Genomic DNA, 11,749 nt, shown 5'->3' with positions numbered 1-11,749 from the left:
GATGAGGCGTCCTCCCGGTCCCGAAGGCCCACTATCTTCACCGCTCTCTGTCTCCTCGCCCTAGGAGCCATTTGCCTGGTCATGATCCAGACCTAGGCAAATGTAACAATAATTATGATTGTCAGTGACAGACATTATGTGTCTGCACTGACAATATGTAAATCCTGTGTTTTTTCGTGACATAATAGCACTGAAAAGTGCTGTTTGGGAATTGGTAGTGTGAAATGTTTTAAGACAGAAGAGTGAAGAGACACACAGAAAAGTGAGCACATGTCCGTGCTTGAGCGTGGAAAAATAGAACTGAAGAGACCAGTACACACTTTGCATGGGAAGTGCTGCGCAGGCACAGCAGATTAAAAAACTTTGACTCAGAGAACAGAATGTCTGTGAAAATGCCATCGGTGATGTCATCCAAATAGCATGGCTAATTCAGTCTGCTTATCGATGGATTCCAATGGAATCACTGCAGGGGCTGGGTCATGCTAAGTGAAGAAGGCAGCAGTGGTAGCTGGCTAGCTCCTGCGGAGGGGGGGGGGGGGGGATTCTGAAAAAGAGACTGGGGGAAAATGAATGTTTATGTGTATATTGACATTCACGTTGGGCAAAGAGGACAGGGTTGGGAGAGCAAGGCTAGAGTCAGGAAAGGGGAATACGGTTGAAGCCAAGAGAGGGACACCTTCCTCTCCCCCTCTGGATGCCTCCCCAAGATCCCAGAAACTTCCTGCCCGATTCTTTTAACTTTCTCCCTGAGATATCTTCCACTCCTACATCAGCACCTGAGATTCCCTACCCATAAAACTCACAAAAGAAGAAGATTATATACACAAAGCATGATTGGAAAATAATTTTAATTATGCAAAATAAATTTATATTTAACCATTTGACGCTAAGTATCTCATAATCCAACAAATGCAATACACTATAAACCCCTGGAATATAGAGCAAGAAAAATTATAAAGTCGTGGTGGTAGGGAGTGTGGTCTCTTCTATTCCCCACAGCCAACATAGATCATAGAAAGCCCAAGTCATTCTGCTCATTTTAGCTTAGTGTACCCTGCCCCCATTCCCCCTATAAAAATACAACTATTTTTAGCCGGAGACTAGAAACCACACGAATAATACATGTACACTTCACCTATTCAGAACCCAGTTATGGGCTTTCAGAGATAAGTTTGGCTAGAGCGGTCCCACATCTTCAAAAAAGATCTTTTATGTTTGAAGGATGAAAGGCTTGCCACATTTTCCATTTGCATAAAAAAAAATGAAATTGATTTTGCCACAACCAAAAGGATGGTTCTAAGTCCTTCTATACACTTACAATTGATTTCTTCCCTAATAAAGAACCTTTACTAATTAACAAAAACCCACCCTATATTGTAAAGAAGAGACATCATCAAATAACAAGCTCTGACACAGTATATAAGGGACATCACATCATAATAAATGACCAAGAAAGATGGTAATCTTTTTTTCAAATTGTTGTATTAAGTAACAAGACCAAAAAACATGTGAGAAGGAACAAGGGGTATTTTGGAATTTTAGACAAATCAGCCTTATACCCTTGACAGGAGTAATATACACTCTCTGCAAAAATTTAAAGGACATTTCCCTCAAATACGCATTATTGGTGATAATGCTGATTCTCTTAAAACAAGTCAAGTTTATTTTGTGAGGAAGAAGAGTGCAACTCCCTATACCACAATTTAGCTAAAGATATACCAGAATTTTGATCTAATTTCCAGAATGTTTTATGAAATCTGGAAATTGAGAGCTTTTCAACCTCTTCCTTCTTGAAAAACATTTCCATTTTCACTTGCATTGCTGAAGTAAGGAAGTTTCCATTCAATGATAAAGCCTCAGTTGTAAATAAGGGCAAAAATCTTTATTTGGTATTTTATACAAATCATATATACATTTATATTTAATAAGCAAAATGATTCAAATTTATATAAATGTGATACAGAATTTCAAAAGCTTTGCTGCAGAATTTTCTAATCCTTATCACGATCGATTCCTGAGATGCCTCTGTTCTTCAAAAGATCTTTGATTTTTTCCACATACATTGATGCATGGACACAGGATAATATAGACCAAAGTGGATGTACAATTGGAAAACAATTTCATGATGATTACTTCATGGCTGAGATACTGAAGCATAGTCATCTTAGACATAACAATAGTCCCAAAAGTAAATGCTCTTTAAGATGTCTCTTTAAGATGGTGGGTTTCCTGAGCGTGGTCCATTTTGCAGGTCCTAGGCTCCAGGGCAATGGGCATGAATATAGTACCTTAGGTACAAACACATAGGCATCTCACTCAATTTGCTCTCTTCCTGGAGGATATTCAGTAGCCCAGGATCACCAGGCTAGAATTCCCTCTGTCAAGAGGTTATAAGAGGTGTGAGCAAGTAGTTTTTCAAAGTTGCTTCCTGTAAGGTTCTTTCACACCATAGGCATGAGCCTTATAGGTTGAGAAGGGAGTTATGTTCCTGGGCAGCTGAAGCAGGGAGAGGAATCAATAGGTTCAAGTCTAGGCTGATGGCTAGAGCCAGCCATTTAGCATTCCACAAATCCTGGCTTCTAGCTGTTGTGAACAAACTGAGAGATCTCCACCAGGACCTAGCAGCAGTTCCATGGCCAACAGCATCATCATATGGACAAATGTTTTGAGCTGACACTTTTGAAACCCTGAACTGTAAGGACAAGTAGAAGCAACCTTTGCCCTTCTAGGGGTTAGAAAGGGCGATTCTGAGTGGATTTCAGATTAGCAAGGGAAATGATGAGCAAGTTGTTCAACTGGAAAAAGGAAAGCAAGAGCCAGGAAGTCTGTATAGCCTCGTAGAACCATGACCAGCAGCTCGTCTCTGGCATATGTTTCCGCTGGAAGCCTAGACATTCCCTGGACATGCAAGAAGAAGTGCTTCTTCACTTATTCCTCTAGTCAGAAGATTTTTCCTTAGAAGATCCCTTCCATTCTTTAACAACCTTGGCAGTTAAGAGAACCAGGCTACATAGTATTGATACTTAAGATTGGAGTTTACAGCCTTTGGAGGCACCAAAGGAGAAATTTTATCTACTAATTTCCTTTCTATTAGTCCTGCTACACCAGTCCAGCCATGACAAGTGGGTTATTTCCCCCTACCAGCAGCTGGAGGCAGACAACACTGTTTTCCTTTGAGACATCACAGCCACCAGTTAGGATGTGGTGTTAGCAGTCGTAATCCAGTATTCTTCTGACAAAGTGGCAGTGTAGGCAACTGGAGAGTCTTGCATCTGACAAAGTAGACTCCTGTTCTCAAAATCTCATACCCGTAGATCAGTTAGTCTATAAAAGTGCCACCAGTCTGTCATTTTTGTTGCTACAAACAAATACAGCTACCTCTTTAAGACCCTTGGAAACACTCAAATCCATAATCATAATCCAACTTCTTCCCCTTTGCTTAATCTTTGCAAAACATGCTTTGTTGGATCACAAGCGAGCCTAAGAGAATAGGTAGTAACAAAATTTGATATATTTCACTGTTATTTCACCCAATCCATGTAACTATAGCACCTTCTTTTTCAGCCAATTTAATTTCAAATTCTGATGGCCAAACTTTCTACCTGGTCAGGGTGACCCATGTAGAATCTATCCTTATTTTAGTGGATAAATGCATATTGATTTTTAGATAGTTTTGGCTTGCTTGCATTTTGAAGGTTGATGGAGTGACAGAGCTAGCTGGGGCCCAGTGCTGGGCCATCGCTTTCAGCCTCCATTTTCACTTATGGTCATCACATACTGCAAAGTCTCTTGTGCTGACATCTCTGGACTTGTAGTACACAGAAGTATCTTCAGGACCAATTTACAAAATAAAGAAAACACAGTCTGCCTGCATTTTGACAGAGCAGATGAACTCAGCTGTAGCAGTAATTTGGATTGTACCTTTTACATTTTTTTCCCTATCAAACCATTCTTCTGTGCCATTAATCTCTGAGTTCTCTTTCTATATGCAGTGCAACATCCCTAATCTTATGCCCTCCCCTTATTGCACCCATTCTTCCACTGCCCATCTTCGGGTTTACCTTTCAGCCTTCTTCCTGTACATCAGTCTCTAGGGAAAGTTCTATTCCCACACTGGATGAGCATTGCAAACTCCTACTTTCATGCTTCCTGCTGCTCTCTAGTGCCAAACACCATCATCACTTCTCAATAATGCCAATGCACCTGTCCATCCCTCAACACCTTTATTTAAAAGCTCTGATATACAACTACTTTCAAAGCAGGGTCAACACGATCTAACACACTTGGGGCAGTGGGCTAGGGGGCGTTTTCAAGCAAAGATCAACATAGTAGCACATTGTTCTACAGTGTAAAATGTGGAAGGAGGTCTATTAAAACAGAACTCTCATCCCTCACAAAAACACAAAATAAATTCACTACCTCCAGTCCTACTTGTAGCTATAACCAGAACCTGAAAAGGAGGTTTTTTGGAAGAAGCCTTGTTATCAGTGTACAGGAAAGAATATATTTCAGTCCATTTATATCCTACTTCACATTTTGAGAAATTGATATTCAAAGATTTTGATAGATCTTTTGAAGCTACCTAGATAAAAACTGAGATTTAAAAATTGCCACTCACCCCAGTAAAAGTTTGTCCAGATAATTCATTACCCATACAAAATTTAGCCAGATAGGAGGTGATGATTGTGTTCCAAAGGCAAGGTTAAATTTTAGCTTGTTCAATTCCAATTTATTACTTGATGGATTTCTTACACTGGCTTCCTGTCTCTTTTCATATTCAGTATAATATTCTCATGATTATCCATAACCTTCTCTACCAGAATTCATCGATCTTCAGTATTTATCAACCAATATGACACCTCCATTCCCTGAATAAAAGCTTCCTTGAAGTGCCTTCAGTTAAACTAGCTAGGTTAGATCTCACAAGAAGCGTGCCTTTTCAGTCGCAGGCCTAACACTCTGGAACTCTCTCCCCAACTCTTTAAGGCTCCTGTCAAATCCTACAGAATTTAAGAAAAAATTGAAGACCTATGTGCACTGGCTTTTAAGCAACCGGTGTCTGTCTGATCTCCTCCGTTTCCGCATTGAGGCAAAATAGAGCTACTTTTTGTTGTGTTATGTTAAATTAGTTGTCTTATGCTTTCTATGTTTTACTGATAATATTTTAAGTTTTATTTTTTTTTATGTATGTATGTATTTTAATGGAAACCGCTTCGATCTACCTCCACTGAAGAAGCGGTATACTAACAATTTAAAAAAAAGTTTGCATAATAAAATAAGCGCTGGGTAAGTCTGGTTGGAGAAATACCCTGTTCTAAAGTTACCCAGATCATATCAGCCATGTATTCTCAGTGGCAGACTTCTTTGGATAAGTGCAGCTGAATATTTGGGTAAAAAGTTATCCAAATAACTTCCCACTCACTGGCTTGCTGAATCGCTCCATCTTTTGGCTATGTCAAAGTGTGACTTGGGCCTTGTGTTTTACACTATTATAATTTCATTTCTACCCTGCATTTCAGTGTGGATAGAGGTCATTCATTCATTATAAACTTAGGAAAAGGCCCTGTTTATCTTTTAGCAAACATCACTTAAAACATATGATATCCATTTTAAAACATCTTACACAGATATGGACCGAATTATAGTGCAAAACTGACCACAAAGACAGAAACATGTCTGAGAAGGTTTTTGAACCAATTCTCGAAGTTTCAGACTCTCCAAAGGTTCATGTATATTTAGTGCAAAATTATCCAAAAAGCACAAACATGGCTTAAGCTGTTCCAGCTTTCCATATCTGTTCTATTTAAACCAAGAATGAGTAAACAAAATTAAGAGTAGCTCAGTGGTTGGTGCAGCACACTGGGAACAGGGAAGCCAGGCTTCAAATCCTGCTGCTGCTTCTCCTTGTGACCTTGACCAAATCACCATCTTCCATTGCCTCCTCAGATTTTAAGCCCTCTGAGGAAAAAGGGAACCTGGAATGTAACTCACTTTGAGAAACTAATGAAAAGGAATGAGCTAAACCCCCACTTCCTGGAAACTACATTCAAGGACAGTTTCTGCCAACTCAATGCCTAATAATTTAAATCAAAGCAGCGGAGTTCACTTATTGTAAGAGGTTTCCATAGAGTGAACAGTAGCACTTCCAACAGAAAAAAAATTCATCTTAATATTTAAAATTTCTCTGGTAGCTAGCCTTAAGGCAGGAGAGCAAGAATCCTCCTGCTCCTTCACCTGCTAAGTGAAAAATCAAAGCAACTAATCCTCCGGAAAATCTCCATCCCAAAGCGGCCTTTCCTTCACTGGCACAGTCAATACAAGATATTGGCCACCTGACTATAACTCACGTCTATTTGCCTAGCTCTTCCTTTTGTCTATACTTAATGGCACTGTTGATATTTTCATTGACATTAAGCAGACAGGATAAGATGGAAGAGGATAATTCTATAGATTCTCATCAACAGGAACTTTACTTTCTAATATCCGTGGTCCTGTCAGTTGCAATAGGAGCTACCTGGGATTCTGAGAACCAGAGTGGCCTTCAGTATGAAGAGGATGCATGTGATAGGGCTTTGATTCATTCTCAAGAGAGGGAAGGACAAGCTACCCTCCATTTATTAAGAAGGCACATCTTAATTATTGATTTTTTCAGCTACTAAAGGGCAATTGCAGTAGTGCAGTATACATTCTTTTCTTCAAAGGGTACAGATGCTGGAAAAAAGGTCCTCATAAAATATCCATGGATTGCCTTGGATAGGAATGAGAGAGCAGCTTGTGGCGGGTGCCCCCAATGGCCGTCACCTTCAGCAGTGCAGTTCCTGTTGGGTTCACCAGAACCTGAATGGCTGAGGTAGAGTTCTGCAGCCCCATCGTTTTGTGAGTAGGCAGGAGCTGGGTAACCACACAGTTGATTTTGCACGCCAAGCCCTTCCCCAGAAAAGACATTGGAAGAACATAATAACGAGGGCTGCCAATCTCTTGCCGGTTCACTACAGCAACAGCCAAGGCTCCCCCTGACAAAGGACGCTCCCACAGTTCAAAGTTTTTAACCTGCGTAGCAAAAAAAGAAAAGGCTTGTTCAGTGTTAAAATCATAATACTTAACTCATAATGTGAGGATAAACAACCCCTTTTATTTCACTTCACCTGAACCGAGATTGGGAAGATGGTAGCTTGAATCACAGCACAAAATTCAGAAGAATGGCGAAGCTTCTTAAGACCAATTAGGACACATAGGGCCTCATTTTCCAAGCGTATCGCACGCGGTAAGGGACGTTTCCCACGCGAAATGTCCCTTTTCGCATGCGATACCAAAATGGGGGCGGAGTTGGCCCCGGAAGAGGAGGAGTCGGGGCGTCACCGGGACCGACTCTGCGACGATGGCGCGCACAGCAAAAAGGTAAGTGCCTTTTCGCTGCCTATTTTGCTCCCAATAGCTACACCTCCTATGGTGGCGCTAAAGTATCGCAGGCCTGCAATACTTTAGAAAATGAGGCCCATAATTTGAAGAAAACTTGTTTGACAACCGATTTGATGTGATGGCAAAAATTTAAAGTGGAGTCTAGCAGAACTCCCAAACTTTTAACATGATTTTTAATTGGAAATGAAATATCTTCTAGATGAATGGTCTTTATCAGAAACAGTAGTATAAGGACTGTGAATAGTAAGAAATTCAGTTTTATACATATTTAAGGAAAGATTACGAGGAACATAAGAAATTGCCATGCTGGGTCAGGGAGGATATATTGTAAAACAGGGGGAAAACTCCCAGGTAGTAGTCATCTCAAAACCTTGCCTTGGAAGGCTGATGTTGAACAAGGACTTAGCTCTTAACTCCTTGAAAGTACAAGTGGCTTGAAAGTACAGAGGCCAAACCAGGCCACAAGAACCTGGCAATTACCCAAACAGCAATAAGATCCCATGCTACTGATGCAATTAATAATCCAACAAAAACATATAAGGGAATAATTGCTCGGTGGTACTCCTGTACGGTGGTAGTCCTGTGAGGATGACCAATTTATGGTTATCCTCTTGTATACCTCCGTCTATTATTCTTTTATTAAGTTTTATTTTACCAACATTTTCTGCTTTTTGAAATTTTCCGTTTTTCTTAAAATCCCTTCTCCCCTGCTGCTTTTCCGCCCCACCGGTGTTTTATTTGATACTTATCGGGTCGTCACCTCTACAATGTCTCATGGGTGCGGAGCTGCTTGTCCGACACGGGCCATGTTTCGGCACGGAGTGCCTGCTTCAGGGACTGTGGGAGAATCAGCTGTGTCCTACTCTGGTTTCACAGCGTTTGGCGAACTGTTATGTCGCTTTCCTTTGTCATACTCGGGACGCCCGTAGTGCTTATCTGATAAGCACTACGGGCGTCCCGAGTATGACAAAGGAAAGCGACATAACAGTTCGCCAAACGCTGTGAAACCAGAGTAGGACACAGCTGATTCTCCCACAGTCCCTGAAGCAGGCACTCCGTGCCGAAACATGGCCCGTGTCGGACAAGCAGCTCCGCACCCATGAGACATTGTAGAGGTGACGACCCGATAAGTATCAAATAAAACACCGGTGGGGCGGAAAAGCAGCAGGGGAGAAGGGATTTTAAGAAAAACGGAAAATTTCAAAAAGCAGAAAATGTTGGTAAAATAAAACTTAATAAAAGAATAATAGACGGAGGTATACAAGAGGATAACCATAAATTGGTCATCCTCACAGGACTACCACCGTACAGGAGTACCACCGAGCAATTATTCCCTTATATGTTTTTGTTGGATTATTATTATTGAAAGGGAAAGAGGTTGGTTAGTGACTGATGCAATTAATAGCAGTGGCTATTCCCTAAATAAACTTGATTAATAGCAGTTAATGGACTTCTCCTCCAAGAACTTATCCAAACCTTTTCTGAACCCAGCTACACTAACTGCACTAACCACATCCTCTGGCAACAAATTCCAGAGCTTAATTGTGCGTTGAGTGAAAAAGAATTTTCTCCGATTAGTCTTAAATGTGCTACTTGCTAACTTCATGGAATGCCCCCTAGTCCTTCTATTATTTGAAAGTGAAAATAACTGAGTCACATCTACTTGATCAAGACCTCTCATGATCTTAAAGACCTCTATCATATCCCCCCCCTCAGCCACCTCTTCTCCAAGCTGAACAGCCCTAACCTCTTCAGCCTTTCCTCATAGGGGAGCTGTTCCATCCCCTTTATCATTTTGGTTGCCCTTCTCTGTACCTTCTCCATTGCAACTATATCTTTTTTGAGATGTGGCGACCAGAATTGTACACCGTATTGTACTGTATTTTAATGTACACAGTATTGTAATGTAGCCAGGATTTAATGGTAGAAAAGCAAATGTACAGGTGTTCCTCATTGTTTTGCCAGGTGGAATGTAGTTGTAAAACGAACTGAATGTCATCTGCATAAACTTTGTAACAGTACGAAAGATTAGAAAGAATTTTGCAGATTGAAGCAAGGTAAATGTTGAAAAGTACAGCAGAGAGAGGAGCCTTGTGGAACACCTCCTTTGATAGAAGAAACGGAAGACATTTCATTCTTGAATTTGATGAACTGTGATCGATTTGAAAGATAGGACTGAAATCATTTAAGAACACCCCCTGCGAAAACAAATTCATGAAGAAGGTAGAGGAGGATGTCATGATCAACCGTGTCAAAAGCAGAAGGTATGCCAAGTGACATGAGAAAAAAACATTTGTGTCCATTGTCAATTCCTCTTTAGTATTTCAGTGAGGGACAGTAGGGAGGATACGGTGTTCAGGACATGCCAGAACCCAAATTGATATGGGTCTAAACGTTCATGCTGGTCAGTTAGTTGTTTCAGAATGCCATTCTCCAGTACTTTAGCTAAAAAAGGCAAAGTTGGAATGGGCCTATAATTGTTAGGAATCAAACCGTCTAAATTGCATTTTTTTAGAAGAGGACGAACTGCAGCTTTTTTGAGAGAATTAGAGACTACACTTTCCTCAAGGGAAAGATTAATAAGCTTGGAGATAATGGGAGAAAGAGTGCTCTAGAGACTTTGATTAGCGTTGTGGGACAACTGCAAGAGGGACACATTACATCATTGATACTGGCAATGATCTGATCAATTTCAACAATGGAAACATAATCAAAAGATTCCCGTAGCGAGTGAGTGAGGGGTGTAGGATCAGAATTAAAATGTATGAGAAAAGACTCAGCAGAAGGAAAGTCAACTGAAGAAGAATTGGCAGGGATTGAGCTAGTGAGTTTCTTGGCTAAAGAGAACAGAGCTTTAGGATCCTAGCTGATGTCAAGTATTTGTTTCGAATAATATTCTTTTTTGGCCTCACTGATTTGATGTTGGTAGGAATTTAATAAATTTCTAAAGCTAGAAATTGATTCCAGAATCCGATGTTTGCGCCATCGTCTTTCGGATTTTCTCAGTGATTGGTGAAGAAGTTTAAGAAAGGGGGTCAACCATGGTTGGGGTCTGAATTTTCTCTGTTTAATGGCTTCTAATGGGGCTAGTTTATCTAAAACTGAGGAAAGGACAGAATCCCAATTAGCAACTGAGGTTGTGGTGTTAGACAGAGGAAAATTAGCTAGCAATGATGAAATGGAGGAGGAGAAAAGTGTGGCATTAATACTATGGCGTTGAATACAACTGGTTTGAGAATTAGAAAGAGAACACACTGCAGTAGCAAGAATTTCTTAATTTAATTAGAAAATGGTCAGACCAAAGCACCTCCAAAATGGACAGAGACTGAGAGAACAACTTCAGAAGCAGTCATATATAAAGTGGTATTTGGCTGACTAAACAACTTACCATGCTTAGTGGACACTTACCCTGGATAACCCCGTATCAGCATAGTTAATGGAGGATTACCTTGCTTACTCGGTAACCCTGTTTGCCGAGTGGGTCCTGGTTGATTGCAATGACCTCCTTGTTCTGGAGCAGTGCTTTAGACTTGGGGTCAATTGACCGGAGATCATTGGACATTATCAATGGTGCTGCCATGATGGCCCACAATGCCATCTGGGTAATCTGCTGATCCCAGCTCAATCCAAAGTTTCCGATAATAAGCTGGGACAAATAGAAATGAGTGACGTTAACTACGAGATGTTGAATACTTGCTTTGTTATTATCCAGAACAGAAATACAAAATACAAAAGCTTTAAAATTTGGTTTTATAATATGTAGTTCATAGATGATTTCTCTTTCTCGGAAAGAGGTGTGGAAAGATGACAGAAAGATGTGGTTACTTATGTATTTATAACTGTTGTCTTGACTGCATGAAATCATATCTTACATCATCGATTTTGCTACATATAAGAAACTCATTGAAGACAGAAATAAAATGTTGGTTTAAAATGGGTCTAATACAAGACCATGCTATTAATTAAATCTGCACTCCCACCCAGTCAAAAATCTTAGAGAGAAACCACCTCAAAGACAATTTCATTCCATTTTCTCTTATATGATTTAGTGACCCAAGTCCTGCAGCAAGTCACAAGCAGCCTAGCATAAAAATGAATTTCTCGCCTGAAAAAGGTTCTCACCATGTCGGGGTCATTCCAGCCTCCTGGACCAGCTGCAGGGACAATCAAGTTCTGGCATCCTGCTGTCCAGTCCAGGATGGATTTGATGCTGTCCCAGGAATCATAGATATCATTAAAATTCCTCCAGTAATTGCAATACTCTCGAATCTCTGTATAATTGGGCTAAAAGGAAAACAGAACAGTTTTTACATTTGTTTTTGTTTTATTT

The 11,749-nt window shown here is 40.4% G+C and overlaps 1 protein-coding gene across 1 annotated transcript in view; it reads right to left on the bottom strand.

Moving 5' to 3' along the window:
* Positions 1–1,860: 1,860 nt before the first annotated feature.
* Positions 1,861–11,749, bottom strand: part of GLA (galactosidase alpha) — a 46,218-nt gene continuing 36,329 nt past the window's right edge. The window contains exons 6-8 of the mRNA XM_029607370.1: positions 11,542–11,703; positions 10,868–11,065; positions 1,861–7,050 (exon numbers count right to left, since the gene is read on the bottom strand). Coding sequence (XP_029463230.1) covers positions 6,727–7,050; positions 10,868–11,065; positions 11,542–11,703 — 684 coding nt within the window. The 3' untranslated portion in view covers positions 1,861–6,726. The remainder of the gene's footprint in view (positions 7,051–10,867; positions 11,066–11,541; positions 11,704–11,749) is intronic.

This window comes from Rhinatrema bivittatum, chromosome 6, assembly GCF_901001135.1.
Source record: "Rhinatrema bivittatum chromosome 6, aRhiBiv1.1, whole genome shotgun sequence".
NCBI lineage: Eukaryota > Metazoa > Chordata > Amphibia > Gymnophiona > Rhinatrematidae > Rhinatrema > Rhinatrema bivittatum.
This window is presented reverse-complemented; position numbering and strand designations above follow the sequence as displayed.